Source organism: Myxine glutinosa, chromosome 2 (assembly GCF_964187855.1).
Source record: "Myxine glutinosa chromosome 2, kmMyxGlut1.1, whole genome shotgun sequence".
NCBI lineage: Eukaryota > Metazoa > Chordata > Myxini > Myxiniformes > Myxinidae > Myxine > Myxine glutinosa.
Window position 1 is genome coordinate 233,582,342 of NC_136262.1, and position 20,123 is coordinate 233,602,464.

General features: G+C 42.2%; 1 protein-coding gene across 2 annotated transcripts in view; it reads left to right on the forward strand.

Annotated features, from left to right (window-relative positions):
• The window catches only part of USP3 (ubiquitin specific peptidase 3), a 75,209-nt gene that overhangs the window by 50,918 nt on the left and 4,168 nt on the right, over positions 1 to 20,123 (forward strand). For both annotated transcript variants that reach the window (XM_068106080.2, XM_068106081.2), the window contains exons 11-14: positions 815 to 892; positions 1,083 to 1,201; positions 1,461 to 1,577; positions 7,528 to 7,589. In XM_068106080.2, coding sequence (XP_067962181.1) covers positions 815 to 892; positions 1,083 to 1,201; positions 1,461 to 1,577; positions 7,528 to 7,589 — 376 coding nt within the window. The remainder of the gene's footprint in view (positions 1 to 814; positions 893 to 1,082; positions 1,202 to 1,460; positions 1,578 to 7,527; positions 7,590 to 20,123) is intronic.

Consider the following 20,123-nt stretch of genomic DNA (forward strand, 5'->3'; position numbering starts at 1 on the left):
GTAATTCTACTGTCAAAGTCTTCTGCGAATGGTAGATTGTGATACTTTCACCCCTGCACTTTAGAGGTTGTTGATGATGTCACGGACAGTTGTTTTAGTATTCCTCTTGACAACTCTGATGATTTTTCTGTCATCAACTGCAGTTGTTTTCCTTGGCCGACCTGGCCGTTGTCTATTGCTAAATACACTAGTGGTTTCTTTATTTTTCAAGATATTCCAAATTGTTGTATTTGCTATTATAAATTTTTGTGCTTTGGTTTTGATTGAATTGTTTTGTTCTTTTAGTTTCCAAATTGCTTGCTTTTATTTTATAGACAGTTCTCTCGTCTTCATGTTGGTTTATATCTACTGACTCCAAAGGTAGACCTCCACTGCAAAAATAAAGGCTAAAACCAAGACTAGACATTCACAACTCTTTTATGTGTGAGCAATCGATGCAACAAGAAACACCTGAACAACAAGAAACACATGTTTGTCATCTGTTCCAATAAATTTTCTTACCAAAAATTGTGGGATTGAACATTTAAAATGTTATTCTTCTTCAGTGGTAAAACATATATGCATAGAAATACCAATAAATAACAGCTGACCTTCTGTACTCTTGCCTCATATTCACCTTTTGATCTCAAATATAGATTTCTTGTGTATATAGCAATAGTAATAAATTTGACTTCACTGTTCTAATACTTATGGAGGGCACTGTATGTATGTACGTATGTATGTATGTATGCATGTATGCATGTATGTATGTATGTGTATGCATGTATGGGACATTTCAACAATGCTTTTGTTGATTTTCATGATTTGTTTTTAGATCTTTCACTGGATATCCCCAGTCAGTACAGAAAGAGATCAAAATCTCAAGATGTGTCTCCAGTATGTACCCTTCGTGGTAAGCTGGGTTTGGTCGCATGTTGGACATATGTGGCCATGGGATGATGATCTCTTCTGAATGCCTTTTTTCTCCTTATGCTATTGCTCAGAATGAATCATTGTTATTTGCCATTGACATTGTGTGCCAGTAAATTCAGTTCCAAATACGTGGTCCGTGTCACTGATCTTCGTGCTCGGGGTATGATCAGATTGCCTGCATAGTTTCACTGCCCTTGAAGAGCTTGATGAAGCTGAGCTCTACACTTGCTACAAATGCAAACAGAAACAGAAGTCAACAAAGAAGTTCTGGATTCAAAAACTTCCCTTGGTGAGAGAACATGGCATTCATGTGGCTGGTCGCTATTCGGTCATGTCCTCTGTCTTTTTCATGTTGTACGAAAAAGTAATTACTGGTGTTCTTATAAATTGCTTTTGTAAAGAATGACAATTTTCCACTGTATGTCGTTTATACCTTTAGGAGTTACACGGGCATACTTGCCTTCCAATGACTGGCATATCATTGAGATGAAGCGTTTTTGTTTTGTTTTCTGAGCAATGGAATAATTTTTGGAACGCATCCGTTTCAGGTTCTCTCGCTGCACATCAAGCGATTTCATTGGACAACGTATTTCCGAAACAAGATAGATACGTATGTTCAATTCCCAATGAAGGGCTTGGATTTGAAGGGCTTCCTCTTGGACATGGTAATTCCCTTATTGCTTTCCGAATGAGAAGTGTGAATAACTGGCAGAAGGGAAGTGTGGACTATGATTTTTATTTTTTAAATCACATTTTTCGTAAAATCGAACACTTTTTATGTTGATTTTCTGGAAAGATTGCGGTTCAATATCAATACCCTGGGAAGATAGATTCCTTATTGGTTGTTGCAAGACTTTAAAACGGATTTGGTGTAGGATTCTCGTTTGTGGCATCAAATCGATAAGTTTACATGAAGAAATTGCTTTTAATGCACAAGTATCGATCATCACATGTACTGGGAGGCAGGAAAACTTTGACATGAACCAAGCGGTGAAATTGGAAAATTTTACAAATTGTTCTACAGATTAGGTGGCCTATCTTCATTTTTCTAGTCTGGTAATTCACCTTCCGTTAGATTGTTATAGATTGGTCAAATTTTTTTTTTTTTTTTTTTTTTTTTTTTTTTGTATACAAGGTCGAGGCTCGTGAAAGAGCGAACATTAATCACACAGAAAGACAAACCGACACAAAAAACATATAACATAGGGAGCGGTAGACAAGATGGGGAGAGAGGGGGAAGGACACAAACACAACATTTGAGAGCAGGGACCGAGAGACATGGAGACATCGAGAGATCTGAGAGAGGGCGAGGGCTTTGGGGGGGGGGGGGCGTGGGAAGGGGGCGGTGGGAGAGGTATAAAACATATGGACACTGCCAGGACTTCCAGGAAAGAAGTTGGAATTTCAAACAAGGTGGATCTGGGGTGAATTAGCGGGGGTAGAAAAGATCAAGGTTTTGGATGGGGGAAGATAAGAGATGGTGGTGAACAGCTGTTTTAAAGACCTGGAGGGAGGAGTGGGATTGAAGGGAGTGAGGGAGTTTGTTCCAGAGGCGGGAGAAAAGAGGAATGAAAGAGTGAAGGTGAGCAGAGAGCCGAGATTTCGGCAGTTTAACCATCAGAGGGTTGCTGGCAGATCTTGTGCGACCTGTAGGAATATTTGGGGGACAGAGCACAGAGAGAGCTGGGGGTGCAAGGCCGGAGAGGAGTCGGTAGAAGACAGAAAGACCACCTACCTGCCTGCGGTGAGTGAGTGAAAGGCCCTCAGAGATAGCTTCATCGCGGGAGATTCCAATAATTCTGAAATATCGTTGCATGCCTGTCTGCTCACATGTGAATGTCGTGATATTGAAACACGTGGATGGACATTGGACAATGTGATGCATGTGAACCTCCTTGTGGCATTAGCCATTGCCAATCACAAGGAGGTTCACATGCATCACATTGTCCAATGTCCATCCACGTGTTTCAATATCACGACATTCACATGTGAGCAGACAGGCATGCAACGATATTTCAGGAGCAAAACATCTTCAGCATATCTGAAAACACTCGTGAGAAGATGCAACAAGGCATACGTACAGTGTGTTTAATTGATATTTTTGTCAATGATAGACACATTATACCCCATAATGTCAAAGTGGAACTTATAAAAGAATTTTTTACAAAATGATAAAAGATGAAAAGCTGAAATGTCTTGAGTCAATAACTATTCAACCCCTTTGCTATGATGTTCCAAATTGAGATCAGGTGCATCCAAATTCCTTTGAACATTATTGGGATGTCTCGACAACTTGAATAGAGTCCATCTGTGGCCAATTCATTGATTTAGAAAGAAACACACCTTTCTATATAAGGTCCCACAGTTGACAGTGCATGTCAGAGCAGAAACTCGACCATGAAGTCCAAGGAACTGTTTGTATCACCCCAATATAGAATTATGAGGAGGCATACAGTCATGGCCAAAAATATTGGCACCCTTGCACTTTTTTCAAATAACTCACAATTTTCTCTAAAAATAAGTTGAAATTGACAAAAGTATTTGTTCTCCACAATTCTTTATTTCACTGTTAATATTACAGAACCTTTGTTTTTGATTGAGAACTTTTTATATTTTTTCTTTTTGTATACAAGATCGAGGCTCGAGTAAGAGCTAACATTAATCACAAAAAAAAAAAAAAAAATGGACTCACAAAACATACAATAAATGGAGCGGGAGACAAGATGACGAGAGAGAGGGAAGCACACAAGTACAACAGCAGAGAACAGGGACATCGGGAGATCTGTGGGAGGGAGAGGGCTTGGGGGGAGAGGGAATGGGAAGGGGGGGAGAGGTATAAAACACATGGACACTACTAGGACTTCCAGGAAAAAAGTCGGTATTTCCAAAAAGTAGATCTGGGTTGAATTAACGGGGGTAGAAAAGATAAAGGTTTTGGATGGGGGAAGATAAGAGATGGTGGTGAACAGCTGTTTTAAAGACCTGGAGGGAGGAGTGAGATTGTAGAGAGTGAGGGAGTTTGCTCCAGAGGCGGGAGGAAAGAGGAATGGAAGAGTGAAGGTGAGCAGAGAGTCTTGATTTTGGCAATTTCACCATAAGAGGGTTGCTAGCAGATCTTGTGCGACCTGTCGGAATATTTGGGGGTCAGAGCACAGAGAGAGCTGGGGGAGCAAGGCCGGAGAGGAGTCGGTAGAAGACAGAAAGACCACCAACCTGCCTGCGGTGAGTGCGTGAAAGGCCCTCACAATCAGCTTCATTGGAGGTGATTCCAATGATTCTGAAAGCTTTGGTTTCAACAACGTGAAGCCGAGCTAGGTGTGAGGCAGGAGTACCCACCCAGAGGGGAGAGCAGTATTCTATTGAGCTGCGGATGAGAGCCTTTAATTTGGTGAGGTGCTCAGGTGTGCCAAGGAAGGACTTCGCATGACGGAGGATGCCCAGTCGGCGACTGGCTTTGGAGGCCAGCTTGGAAATGTGGTTTTCCCAGGAAAGATCATGGCAGATAGTGAGACCCAAAAGCTTGAGTGACAGAACTTCTTGGAGAGGATTGTTGAGAAAGTCGATGGGAGGGTTGTCCAGTCAGTCTTTTCGGAGAGACATAGTAAGAGTGTGAGAGGAAGACAAATGATGAATTGCGAAAGATGATGGGAATAGAGCCTATGATGGATGCTGTGAAGAGAAACAGTTTGAGATGGTTTGGTCATGTGTTGAGGAAGGATGAAAGTGACTGGTTGAGAAGAGTGATGGAAATGAATGTAGAAGGAAGTAGAGGACTGGGAAGACTGAGAAAGACTTGGCTAAAGATGGTCGAAGAAGAAATGCGGGCAAGGGGGTTAACAAGGGGAGATGCAGAAAATAGGGCAAAATGGAGAAGATTGTCATGGGGACCGCAAGGCTAACCCCCGCTCTTGCAGGGAAAATGGCCCTAAAATGTCTGTTGTTGTTGTTGTATCGTAAGAGTGTGAGATTTGTCAGGATTGAAAGACATGTTCCACTTGCTTGACTAGTCTGTGATTTTGTCCAGGTCTGCAGAGAGTGAGGATGCTGCAGAGTGCCGATCTGAGGGATGAGGAATGGAGCGGCAGAGAGTGGAGTCATCTGCAAAGAGATAGAGAGGATTTTCCAGAGTCAGAGAGATCATTGATGAAGACCAGAAAAAGCACAGGGCCCAGAACACTGCCTTGGGGAACTCCAGCCTGAACAGGAAGGGGAGATGAGAAAAATCCATTCAGGGCCACACGTTGACTACGACCAGAGAGGAAGTCCGCAAGCCATGCATGGAGATTTCCATGGATACCATAGGAGAGTTTGGTGAGCAGAGCGGGGTGCCAGCCCGTATCGAAGGCACGTGATATCTCAAGGGAGACAGCTCTGATTCCCTCTTTGGCATTGAGGACCTCCATCCATTGTTGAGACAGCAGAAGCAGCATGTCCAGAGTAGAGTGACCTGGTCTGAAACCAAATTGATGATCAGAGATCAAGCCATTGGAGAAGAGGAAGAATTTTATATCTGAAGCAATGATGGATTCCATGACTTTGCTGATAATTGGGAGCAGGCTGATTGGTCTGTCGTTGCAACGATTTGTTTTTGCACCTTTTTTGTGTAAATCGGTAATGTTGCCTGACTTCCAGGCAGATGGCAGATGACCTTGAGCAAAAGGTAGGGTGAAGAGAACAGAGAGAGGGTGTGATAGAGCGGCAGAGCAGGATTTTAAGACCTGTGGGCTGATGCCGTCTGGTCCAGCTGCAGAATCAGAGTCCAGGTTTGACAGAAACTTCTCCACCTTGTCAGGAGAGAAGGACACAGAGTCCTGGAGCAGCTGGGTTCGACTGGGTAATGTGGGAACAGAGAGAGATGGGTTTGGGACACAAGATTTTGAGGCAAACACAGAGTTGAGGCATTCGGCTTTGTCATGTGTGGTGTCAACTGTGTAGCCATTTGAGGTAAGGGAGGGGATGGAGGGGCAACAAACACCAGAAACGGATTTGACCAGATGCCACCAGTATTTGGAGGAAGGAGACAGGTTTGAGAGTTCAGTTGAGAGAGTAGAGAGATATTGTTTCCTGGCTCTCCTGAGGATAGACACACACTTGTGCCGAGCTTTGTGAAAGGAACTGAGAATGCCTTCAGCTGGATTGGCCTTCCAAGAGGCACTCCAAGACTTAATATATCCTTTTAAATCAGAAAATAAAAAGAAATGGCATTGACCAAATTATTGACACCCTTGATTTAATATTTGGTAGCACAATCTTTGGACTAAATAACTGCAATAAAGCACTTCCTATAGCCATGAATGAGCTTCCTTCGCCTCTCTACTGGCAGTTTGGCCCCCTCTTCTTGTGCAAACTGCTACAGTTATCCCAGATTTGAAGGGCGCCTTCTCCCAACTGATGTTTTCAGATCTCCCCACAGATGTTCAATGGGATTTAGATCTCGACTCATTGCTGGCCACTTCAGAACAGTCCAGTGTTTTGCCTTTTGTCATATGATGGGTGCTTTTTGAAGTGTGTTTGGGGTCATTGTCCTGCTGGAAGACCCATGACCTTTGACGGAGACCCAGCTTTCTGACACTGGGTTGAACATTGCACTTCAAAATGCCTTGGTAATCTCCTGATTTCATGATGTCATGCACACATTCAAGGCACCCAGTGCGAGAGGCAGCACAGCAACCCCAAAACATCACTGAACCTCCTGCAGGTTTGACTGTAGGGAAGGTGTTCTTTTCTTTGAAGGCTTCATCTTGTTTTCTGTAAACATAGAGATGATGTGCTTTACCATAAAGCTCTAATTTGGTCTCATCTCTCCACAGGACATTCTCCCAAAAGGATTTTGGCTTGTTCAGGTGTGTTTTGGAAAACTCTCTCAGCAATGGGGTCCTCCTTGGTCTCCTACCATTGAACCCCCTTTCCTTGAGTTGGCGACGGATGGTGTGAGTTGAAACTGTCGTATCTTGTGTCTGAAAAGTCAGCTTGAATCTGTATGGCAGTTGATTGTAGTGCTTTCTCCACCATTCAAACAATCCTTCGCTGGAATTTTCAATCAGGTTTTCTCTTTCGGCCACATCAAGGGAGGTTGGCTACAGTGCCATGTGCCTTACACTTCCTGATAACATTGCATATGGTGGACACATGAACATCAAGGTCCCTGGAGATGGACTTGTAGCCTTGAGATTGTCCATGCTTGGCTACAATCTTGTCTCTGACCTCCTAAGACAATTCTCTCATTTTCTCTCTTTTCTCCATGCTCATTCTGGTATACACAGTGGAACAAAACAGCAGAATGACTCCTTTTCTTATTCAAGCTGGTTGAATGAGTGATTTTTATATTGCAGGCACCTGCAACTCACCATAGGTGAGTTCAATTTCAAAGTAAAGGAGAATCGCCTGCTTGAAATCTAATTATTTCTAACAACTTCTAAAAGGTGCCAATAATATTGTCCATGCCATTTTAGGATTTTTGTTCGGAATAAGCTAAGATTTAGTAATGTTTTCATCTTTTTTCGTGTTCCAAGTGCCAATGAAGTTGGATAACTTGATGGATACATATTAATGAGTTGATGTGGGATTATATACTGTTACATACCCAATGTACTGACTGATGTCACTTGCCCCCAGGAAAGCACCTCTGAAAGCATCCTGTATGACCTCGTGGCGGTTGTGGTGCATCATGGCTCTGGGTGCGTGCTTTGTAAGACCGTTGAAACCTCATTCCCAAATACCCTCAGTGTATTGTTGGCTTCATGTACTTATGTTGTGCTAAACGAGTGCATTTTGAACACAACTTGTCTTCATAATGTGACTTGTGTCCCTTTGGTGTCCATTACATGTTGAGTACATTTTTGCTTGGAAACTAGCCAGATTTGCTCTGGACTTTGTTAGCCAATGTGGTTGGACAAGATCTTGAATCATGTACCATATTAACTATGAGGGTCTTAAGTGTCGATTGCTAAAATCCCTTGTTAAGGTGAGAAAAAGAAAGAAAAAAACCCCGCCTTTGGAGGCCATTTTTCCCCGCAGAGCGGGGGTTGGTCTTTTTTGGACACCATGGTCCCCTTTTTAAAGCAATGTTTTACGGCCAGATGCCCTTCCTGCCGCCGACCCTGTTAGTCGCCTCTTGCAACACAGGGAATTACCAGTGAACTGGTACTCAATTTGCCGACCTCAGAAGGATGACAGGCTGAGTTCTGTCGGAACCCCTGGCATTAATTCAGCGATCGACTGGGATTCGAACCCAGGATCCTAGGATCCCAAGCCAGCACCCTAACCGCGAAGCCAACACCAGGCTTAAATAAACGAGTTTTTGGTCAGTTAGTAACAGTGCGAAAATTGATCCAGAATAAAAATATATTCCATGATATACAAAGACGTACAAGGAACTTTTGCCATTATCAGTTCATCAACTTCAACCAGACTTGGTGGAGCAATGACATTGATTTGAACCAACGGCCTAATCATACCAAAGACTTTGAAAATGATATGTTCTGCTTCCTTGTTTGGCATTCAGCATTTAAAAGGGTGAGCATAGACAAATAACCATAAATTGGCAATCAGTGCAGGCTTTGATGGGCCTCATGGCCTACTCCATAGAATTGGAATCTTCGGACTAAATAAAGGTCTGTTCATAATTCACCACAAAACAAACATGCTGATGACTTGGAATTATATCTGAACATCAGTTTGCTTATGTCCTACAGGTCATCAATATAAAACAAAGCTAAACTGAATCACTATCGGTCATATACTCTTTGTCATGAAAAAGCAAACATGTAGAATTGACAATGAAATTGTTGAAGGACTGTTCCAGTATTCATTCAAAGTGCCCTTTTGGCACTAGGGATGTGCAGAACACCTGAATACAAGTTTCCACGTAACATAATTGCCTCATGCAGTAACTGTTCAGCACGTGCAACTCATGCACCCTTGGGTTTTTGGAAGTGATACAAGGCATTCTGAGCAAGTTTGAAACAGCCTTTCCGAGACACCAGCATGTGGATCATCCAATACAAAAACACTGATTACATTAATTAACAATCCATTACAATGCCACGTCTGCTAGAATATGTGAGGAATCAAATTATTGGATATCATCATCCAGGGTCTTCCATTAGCCAATGTTGCAAGGCTCTTTAATGTGAGGAGAGGAACTGTTTATGACCTCAGAAGACGTTATGGATCAACAAGACATGTGCCAAGAAGTGGACATCCCAGGATAACGACTCCTGCTCAGGACCGATAAATTTGCATGACCCATCTATGCAATCCATTTAAAACTGCCCACAGTACTACAAACGTACTCCCCAGACATCGCAGGATAAGTGTCAATGCAGCCTTGAGGTGTGTCTGTGACGCAGGGATCCGTGCTTGTCATCCTGTTCCACGTTAAATACTTGCACCGCGACGCACCCAAGCACATTCACAGTGGTCAAATCAGCACATCTAATGGACACGGAGGTAATGGCCAAATGTTATGTTCAGTTATTAATCCAAGTTTCTCCTTGAAAGGCACGATCGCCGTGCACAGATCTACAGAAGACACAATAAGCAATATGCCCCAGTCTGTGTCCAGGAAGCTGAAAATTTTAGATGTGGAAGTGTTATGTTGTAGCGTGATGTCGCTGAAACCTTTCACACCAACTCGATCCATATTGACCGTTACATTAGAACTTTGCCGAGCCAGCCACAGACCCTCTGAGCTGGAACAGGAGCTGATTCGGACATGAAATGCCATTCCCTAGGCTCTGATTCAACTGCTCGTACGGTTAATGCAATGACAGTGCAATGCAGTGATTGCTACCAGAGCTGGAGGTGAACAAACCTGGTACTGAGATCGTTACTTCCTCATTGGACCCACATGTGAAAACACTCGCCACAATGCAGCGTTACGCAATTAGGTCCCAATGAAATGGACTTGTAATTATTCAGCTTTTATCTCTATCAGAGGTTTGCACCTCACCTGTGTCCCATCATGTCACATAAATAAATCGCATCAACAACATTCACGTGGTCGGTTTTTTTTGTAGTGGAGAGTGTATTTTAAAGTGATATCGGGTTGTAGGGATTTGTGCTAATCTGAATCCTGTCCCTGCTGTTGTGCGTTGCATGTGTATGCAGCAATTACACGTCTTTTGGTTTTGCAAGCAAGTGCAGTTAATTGTGCAGGCCAGGTTGACATTCACAAACCAAGTCAACCATGAGTGTTTGCACTGCTGGATGCTGTGTCATCATTATTGGAACAAGTTTACAAGTTACAATGTTGATCTCATAACCAGAGAGGAACAGATATGATAGGCCCAGCGTGGTGATAAACGCTTGCTTCCAAATATAAAGCTGACCTGTGTGTACGTAGCAACTGCCAGCACGAGAACTTATTATCCGGTGGTAGTTTACTTTCCTGGTACTGAGAGCCTCCACTCTTCTGGGAAGGCTTTCCACTAGATGTTGGAACATTGCTGCGGGGATTTGCTTCATTCCGCCAGAAGAGCATTAGTGAGGTCGGGCACTGATGCTGGGCGATTAGGTCTGGCTCACAGTCGCCGTTCCAATTCATACCAAAGGTGTTCGATGGGGTTGAGGTCAGGGCTTTGTGCAGGCCAGTCAAGTTCCTCCACACCGATCTCGACAAACCATTTATTTCTGTATGGACTTCGCTTTGTGCATGGGGGCATTGTCATGCTGAAAAAGGAAACGGCTTTCCCCAAACTGTTGCCACAAAGTTGGAAGCACACAATCGTCTATCATGTCATTGTATGCTGAAGCATTAAGATTTCCCTTCACTGGAACGAAGGGGCCTAGCCCGAACCATGAAAAACAGCTCCAGACCATTATTCATCCTCCACCATACTTTACAGTTGGCACTATGCATTCGGGCAGGTAGCGTTCTCCTGACATCCGCCAAACTTAGATTCGTCCGTCGGACTGCCAGATGGTGAAGCGTGATTCATTTCTCCAGAGAACGCATTTCAACTGCTGCAGAGTCCAATGGTGGCGAGCTTCACACCACTCCAGCCGACACTTGGCATTGTGCATGGTGATCTAAGGCTTGTGTGTGGCTGCTCGGCCATGGAAACCCATTTCATGAAGCTCCAGACGAACAGTTGTTGTGCTGAAGTTGCCCATAATATATCATGCCATTATGGGCATATGGGCATGCCATTATGGGCATATATATATATATATATATATATATATATACATATATATATATATATATATATATCATGGCATTATGGGCATATGGGCATGCCATTATGGGCATATATATAGATCTCCACCAAAAAATCATGCCATTATGGGCACATTTTTAATGAAACTTTGTGGACGCAATCAACATTGGGGGACGCATGAAATATGTAACAATTCTTTGGATTTGACTGCCAGTTCATGACCGAGGGGGTGTGGACAAAGTCACAGGGGTCAAAATGAATGAATGAATGAATGAATGAAACAGGGAAAAAATTATTCGAACTCAAAAATTTGATATTGAGTCAATCTGGGTGGAACCTTTTGCCATCTTTCAACTTTGCTTTAAGTGGGAAGCGTTAGGATTTGCAATGGCATGCCATAGACTTCACTCTAGTTATTTCTTTATTTATTTTTAAATCCTACTCCTGTGTATTAAATAAGGAAATTCTGTATGTATGTATGTATGTATGTATGTATGTATGTATGTATGTATGTATGCATATGCATCTGAAAATCAGAGAAAAAAAAAATGTTTGATCCTATCTCCACCAAATTTTGCATACATGTTGGTTAGGGTGGTCCCCAAATGAATGGGAAAAAATTAAATTCATAAAAACATTATGACCACCCTGCCATTTTTTTTACATAGACTTAAAGAAGTTAACATACAAAATTTCAGCAAAATTGGTTAATATTTAGAGGTGCCACAAGTGGCCACTAGTAAGGTGAGGATTGGTCCCGGTAGACCAATGTGAAGAACTCGAAACCCCAAAACAGCTCCAGTTCCTGAGGGAACAAGCAAGTGACGTGAAAAACGACAGACAGGAGGGGAATAAAGGACAATAGAAGGTTCCCCAGATGGGTGAATCATAGCACACTTTGGATTAAGGACAATAAGGTGACAATTTGGACAATAAGGACCTCACGAAAGATGAAGAGCAAAGGCAATGCCTTCTTCAAGTGGTGGCCAACCACCGAAAGAACTTCCCTGATGCAAAGAAAAAGACTTGTTGCTGGGTTGTAAGAACTCGAATAAGATCTGAATAGGCCCCTGCTGTGGTCAGTTATGAGAGAAAAAGTTTAGTTGCCACAGACACATTTTAGGCATTGCTATAAAGCTTTTTTAGTTGAACAAAAGTGGTTAATTTGATGCATCGTTTGTATTAACATTAAATAACAAATAGACTATAGTGTACTGCATACTGTTGTGAGCTCAATCTGCAATGGCTTTGTGGCACCTCTAAACGTTGTCCAATCTATACCAAATTTTGTATTCTAACTTCTTTCAGACTATGTAAAGAAATGGCAAGGTGGTTGCAATAAAATCTTTAACTTCATTTTTCGGGACCACCCTAATGTTGGTATTACCCAGGTTCAGGGCGTAGGTACAAGGAAAAAAAAACCCTCCCCCCCACCACCCTATGAGGGACGGGGCAGACGGAGGTGGACTCGACTTACAATGGCCACCCGATCTCCACCAAATTTTTCATACGTGTTGGTAGCACCCAGGGTCAGGTCATGCCCCCCCCCCCCCCCCGCCCCACCCCTCTTGCAGGTGAGGGGGGATGTCTTGCCAATGCTCCCAAAGGGGTGCTTCTAGTTACTCTATTTATTTTTGAACGACTTCTTCTATGGTGCAAACTCTTCCTGACCCTTGACGTTTCAACTGCCACCTGCGATCCGGTGTCTTCAACGTCCGACATTCAATAATGTTACCCCTCCCTTGCTCATTCTGCCTCCTGAACCCTTGCAGTTTCACCGTTCACGTTGACTTGTGATGTTTGTCATCTCTCCCTTCCTCCCTTGACATGCACTTCAATATTTTGCTCCACAAAGGGTAATACCCAAAACGTCACCTTCACCTCAATTCCTACGGCGGTAAACTTGCACTTTCTCAACTCTTGTTTGGGAAAATCCATTGCAGTAAGAGGAATATCTGTCTGAAGAGCATGTACCAAGTACCAAGTACCCTCCCATATGTTATTTCATCAAAATAGATTCATCAAACACCTTAAGGTAGTGCTGCAGAGACTCCCCCTCCAAAAACTCGAATACGTAATGTGAAATTACATTTAAAAATTGGGTACCAACCAATTTTGACTAGCAGGATTTATGGAAGTCTGTGCGACCCTGGCTCCACAAAGGCAAGACTACGACATTTTAGATGCAAGGGATCTCTGGGAGATCGATCAGCTAACTCCTTGCCGTGGGTACGTTCAAGCAGGACTGACGAGAGCTAATCAACAATAACAACTAGCAGGGTCTCAAGAGTGTGGCCCTGCTTGATATGACCTTGCCATTTGTCATGGTGAGCTGAGAAAGTTTTTATGCAGCCCCATGTGATACTTTATGTCTTCATCACATTCAATATTTCTGGATACAGTTATGTTACAATCATACAGTGAGTTTTCATGGTTTGCACTCTTTCTTTGTTTTCTTTCTTTTTTTGATGATGTGCCATCATTCTGTGTTTTAGGGAAATACACAGCTCTTACAAGTATCCAAATTGACTTTTATCGTGTTGTATATCATTTGATTTTGAACAATGTGCACGTATCTAATTGTATCATATTTTGTTATCAGAGACAGATTTATGAAAGCCAAATGTTGAATCATTGATCTATAAAAAAAAAAAAAAAACACCTTTAGAGGCCATTTTTCTCCGCAAGCGGGGGTTGGCCTTTTTCGGGGACCGTGGTTGTTGTTGTTTTTTGGTCCCCTTTTTGAAGCAATGTTTTACGGCCGAATGCCCTTCCTGCCGCCAACCCTTTTTGTCGCCTTTTTACGACAAACAGGGAATTACCAGTGAACTGGTACTCAATTTGCCGACCTCGGAAGGATGACAGGCTGAGTTAACCCCCCTGGCGTTAATTCAGCGATCGACCGGGATTCGAACCCAGGATCCTAGGATCCGAAGCTGGCACCCTAGCCGCTAGCCCAACACCAGGGTAAGATCCATTGATCTATGAAAGACGGAATTTTTTACGGCGTAGCCCATACAGCAAATCTGTCTAGAACAGTGTTCGTCTATCTGTATGTATGTATGTATGTATGTATGCATGTATGTATGTATGTATGTATGTCCCCTCAAACGTACACCAATCAGAGCTGAGGATCTGGTCACATGACGGGTGATGTCATTACGGCAGTACGGCGGCCGACTCCGCACACCACCATTTTGATTCCAACGCTGTTCATGCCGAACATATCGTCGAAACTGTCATATATCACAATCTCCATGCTCTACCTTTACATTTTTAATCAAGTGTGAAACACAAACAAACCAATTGTTAAAATGACCATCAAATATTGAAAGCATAGACGCTACGGGTCTTCAAACGACACAGTACATATAGGCCATAGGCTTCATTCCTTCACGCCTCACCTTCAGGCCGCTTCGGACAAATTAGCCCAGGTTTCTTAACACAGTAGTATTGTTTTCGTAAAAATAATAATAATAGCGTTAATACTAAAAATATAGTAAATATAATCCTAACACTGCAATCCCGATATCGTGCTGCATATACTTTTTGGCCATATTTCTGAATGGTGAAGAATCACTTTAAAATTATAATATCTCGATCCGTCTTTCATCAAACAGACCGAAAGTCTAACAGCGGCGTAGCAGGGCTTGTTTGATACTTTAGCTGAAGAGGATAGTATGACCTGGGTGGGGATACCAGTTAGCAAAGAATGCGTTTTTTTTTTTTGTTTTTTTTTGCATTGAGACACTGGTTTAATTCTATGTTTCGAGTCAACAATGAACCAACCAGACACCGCTTCAATCTAGAAACTTTGCAATGACGACAAAGGGATTGCAGTATATATATATATATATATATATATATATATATACATATATATATATATATATATATATATATATATACACACACAGTCACGTGAAAAAGTAAGTACACCCCATGTAAAGTTTTGACTTTTTCAACATATTTCAACATACAGCTATTTGATCTTCATTTCAACAATATTGATAGATAAAGGTGATATAATATAACAAATATCATGAAACATTTACATTTTGTAGTCCATTGTATAATTTAAATAAACATAAATGCAAATTTCGCATGTGGAAAAAGTAAGGACACCCTTGGCTCTCATAGGTGGTATTGCCCCCTTTGGCAGAAACAACCTCAAGGAGGCATTTCTCATAACTGTCTACCATTCTCTGACATCGACTGGGAGAAATTTTTGCCCACTCCTCCATGCATAATTCTTTCAGATGTGCGATGTTTGAGGGGTTTCTTGCATGCACAGCTCGTTTCAAATCCCCCCACAACATCTCGATGGGATTTAGATCTGGGCTTTCACTTGGCCATTCCAGAACCCTCCATTTCTTTCTTTTCAGCCATTCCTTGGTGGATTTACTGGTATGTTTAGGGTCATTGTCATGTTTCAAGGTCCACCTTCGGTTGAGCTTCAACTTTCCGACAGATGGCCTCACATTGTCCTCAAGCACCCTCTGGTACAATGACGACTTGATAGTGGATTCTATGATGGTGAACTGCCCAGGCCCTGATGCAGCAAAGCTGCCCCAAACCATAATATTTCCACAACCATGCTTTACAGTTGGTATCAGGTTCTTGTTGTCAAATGCTGTCTTTGGTTTTCGCCAAACATGTCTTCTGGTACTGTGGCTAAATAGCTCTACCTTTGACTCATCTGTCCAGAGCACATTGTTCCAGAAGTGCTGGTCTTTGCCTAGGTGTTCATTGGCAAACTTTATTCTTGCCCTGATGTTCTTTCTGGACAGCAAAGGTTTCCTCCTGGCACACCTCCCATGTAGATCAAATTTGTGCAGCCTCTTTCTAATGGTAGACTCGTGCACTTTGACATCAACAGTGGCAAGAGCTTACCTGTTGGTCCCGTGATGACATTCTGGGGTTCTTCGAGACTTATTTCAGCATCTTGCGGTCTGCTCTCGGGCTGAACTTGCTAGGGCGGCCTGGCCTGAACAAGTTGGCAGTTGTTTGGAATCTTCTCCTCTTGTTGATGATCTTCCGGACAGTCGAATGATTGATTTCAAATTGTTTGGAGATCTTTTTAAATCCCTTCCCAGACTCGTCGGCATCTATAACCTTTGTGAAGGCCTCAGAGAGCTCTTTTGATCTAGGCATGGTGACACCGCACACTTCAACAACAAAGAGCAAACCAAACTAAATGTCTGAGGTTTAAATAAGACAGGTTCCTCCAAGATCCTCTCTAATGATGTTCTAATCATTTGCATCTGAGCTGGTGCACCTGATTTTAATTTTAGGTATTTGAAGTAGTGATAAATGTAGGGGTATACTTAATTTTTCCACATGCGAAATTTGCATTTATGTTTATTTAAATTATATAATGGACTACATAATGTAAATGTTTCATGATATTTGTTATAATATATCACCTTTATCTATCAATATTGTTGAAATGAAGATCAAATAGCTGTATGTTGAAAAAGTCAAAACATTACATGGGGTGTACTTACTTTTTCACATGACTGTATGTGTGTGTGTGTATGTATATATATATATATATATATATATATATATACTGCAATCCCTTTGTCGTCATTGCAAAGTTTCTAGATTGAAGCGGTGTATGGTTGGTTCATTGTTGACTCGAAACATAGAATAAACCAGTGTCTCAATGCAAAAAAAAAAAAAAAAAAAAAAAAACGCATTCTTTGCTAACTGGTATCCCCACCCAGGTCATACTATCCTCTTCAGCTAAAGTATCAAACAAGCCCTGCTACGCCGCTGTTAGACTTTCGGTCTGTTTGATGAAAGACGGATCGAGATATTATAATTTTAAAGTGATTCTTCACCATTCAGAAATATGGCCAAAAAGTATATGCAGCATGATATCGGGATTGCAGTGTTAGGATTATATTTACTATATTTTTAGTATTAACGCTATTATTATTATTTTTACGAAAACAATACTACTGTATTAAGAAACCTGAGCTAATTTGTCCGAAGCGGCCTGAAGGTGAGGCGTGAAGGAATGAAGCCTATGGCCTATATGTACTGTGTCGTTTGAAGACCCGTAGCGTCTATGCTTTCAATATTTGATGGTCATTTTAACAATTGGTTTGTTTGTGTTTCACACTTGATTAAAAATGTAAAGGTAGAGCATGGAGATTGTGATATATGACAGTTTTGACGATATGTTCGGCATGAACGGCGTTGGAATCCAAATGGTGGTGTGCGGAATCAGCCGCCGTACTGCCGTAATGACATCACCCCTGTCATGTGACCAGATCCTCAGCTCTGATTGGTGTACGTTTGAGGGGACATACATACATACATACATACATACATACATACATACATGCATACATACATACATACATACATACATACAGACAGACGAACACTGTTCTAGACAGATTTGCTGTATGGGCTACGCCGTAAAAAATTCCATCTTTCATAGATCAATGGATCTTACCCTGGTGTTGGGCTAGCTAGGGTGCCAGCTTCGGATCCTAGGATCCTGGGTTCGAATCCCGGTCGATCGCTGAATTAACGCCAGGGGGGTTGACTCAGCCTGTCATCCTTCCGAGGTCGGCAAATTGAGTACCAGTTCACTGGTAATTCCCTGTTTGTCATAAAAAGGCGACAAAAAGGGTTGGCGGCAGGAAGGGCATTCGGCCGTAAAACATTGCTTCAAAAAGGGGACCAAAAAACAACAACAACCACGGTCCCCGAAAAAGGCCAACCCCCGCTTGCGGAGAAAAATGGCCTCTAAAGGTGTTTTTTTTTTTTATATAGATCAATGATTCAACATTTGGCTTTCATAAATCTGTCTCTGATAACAAAATATGATACAATTAGATGCATGCACATTGTTCAAAATCAAATGATATACAACACGATAAAAGTCAATTTGGATACTTGTAAGAGCTGTGTATTTCCCTAAGACACAGAATGATGGCACATCATCAAAAAAAGAAAGAAAACAAAGAAAGAGTGCAAACCATGAAAACTCACTGTATGATTGTAACATAACTGTATCCGGAAATATTGAATGTGATGAAGACATAAAGTATCACATGGGGCTGCATAAAAACTTTCTCAGCTCACCATGACAAATGGCAAGGTCATATCAAGCAGGGCCACACTCTTGAGACCCTGCTAGTTGTTATTGTTGATTAGCTCTCGTCAGTCCTGCTTGAACGTACCCACGGCAAGGAGTTAGCTGATCGATCTCCCAGAGATCCCTTGCATCTAAAATGTCGTAGTCTTGCCTTTGTGGAGCCAGGGTCGCACAGACTTCCATAAATCCTGCTAGTCAAAATTGGTTGGTACCCAATTTTTAAATGTAATTTCACATTACGTATTCGAGTTTTTGGAGGGGGAGTCTCTGCAGCACTACCTTAAGGTGTTTGATGAATCTATTTTGATGAAATAACATATGGGAGGGTACTTGGTACATGGTACATGCTCTTCAGACAGATATTCCTCTTACTGCAATCGATTTTCCCAAACAAGAGTTGAGAAAGTGCAAGTTTACCGCCGTAGGAATTGAGGTGAAGGTGACGTTTTGGGTATTACCCTTTGTGGAGCAAAATATTGAAGTGCATGTCAAGGGAGGAAGGGAGAGATGACAAACATCACAAGTCAACGTGGACGGTGAAACTGCAAGGGTTCAGGAGGCAGAATGAGCAAGGGAGGGGTAACATTATTGAATGTCGGACGTTGAAGACACCGGATCGCAGGTGGCAGTTGAAACGTCAAGGGTCAGGAAGAGTTTGCACCATAGAAGAAGTCGTTCAAAAATAAATAGAGTAACTAGAAGCACCCCTTTGGGAGCATTGGCAAGACATCCCCCCTCACCTGCGAGAGGGGTGGGGCGGGGGGGGGGGGGCATGACCTGACCCTGGGTAATACCAACATTAGGGTGGTCCCGAAAAATGAAGTTAAAGATTTTATTGCAACCACCTTGCCATTTCTTTACATAGTCTGAAAGAAGTTAGAATACAAAATTTGGTATAGATTGGACAACGTTTAAAGGTGCCACAAAGCCATTGCAGATTGAGCTCACAACAGTATGCAGTACACTATAGTCTATTTGTTATTTAATGTTAATACAAACGATGCATCAAATTAACCACTTTTGTTCAACTAAAAAAGCTTTATAGCAATGCCTAAAATGTGTCTGTGGCAACTAAACTTTTTCTCTCATAACTGACCACAGCAGGGGCCTATTCAGATCTTATTCGAGTTCTTACAACCCAGCAACAAGTCTTTTTCTTTGCATCAGGGAAGTTCTTTTGGTGGTTGGCCACCACTTGAAGAAGGCATTGCCTTTGCTCTTCATCTTTCGTGAGGTCCTTATTGTCCAAATTGTCACCTTATTGTCCTTAATCCAAAGTGTGCTATGATTCAGCCATCTGGGGAACCTTCTATTGTCCTTTATTAGCGCTGAGGAAGCGCCTCTAGCGAATGACTTCCAGCCAGTGTAACGCGAATTCCTGTCACAGGAATTCTGAGATCATATAAGTGTGACGTGGCAATTCCTGATTGGTTCGTGTTGGGGAACCCCTTCTCGCTGCCGACGTGACGTAAATTCGCGCACGCGCACTGGTGAAGCGCGAGATTCGGCCCAAGGTTCTTATTATTATTATTATTATTATTATTATTATTTTTGTATACAAGATCGAGGCTCGAACCATGATCGAGGCTCGAAATTCCATGCCCGAACCTCAGCGCAATCCAAGAGGATTCACTTGTTCCCCTCCTGTCTGTCGTTTTTCACGTCACTTGCTTGTTCCCTCAGGAACTGGAGCTGTTTTGGGGTTTCGAGTTCTTCACATTGGTCTACCCGGGACCAATCCTCACCTTACTAGTGGCCACTTGTGGCACCTCTAAATATTAACCAATTTTGCTGAAATTTTGTATGTTAACTTCTTTAAGTCTATGTAAAAAAAATGGCAGGGTGGTCATAATGTTTTTATGAATTTAATTTTTTCCCATTCATTTGGGGACCACCCTAACCAACATGTATGCAAAATTTGGTGGAGATAG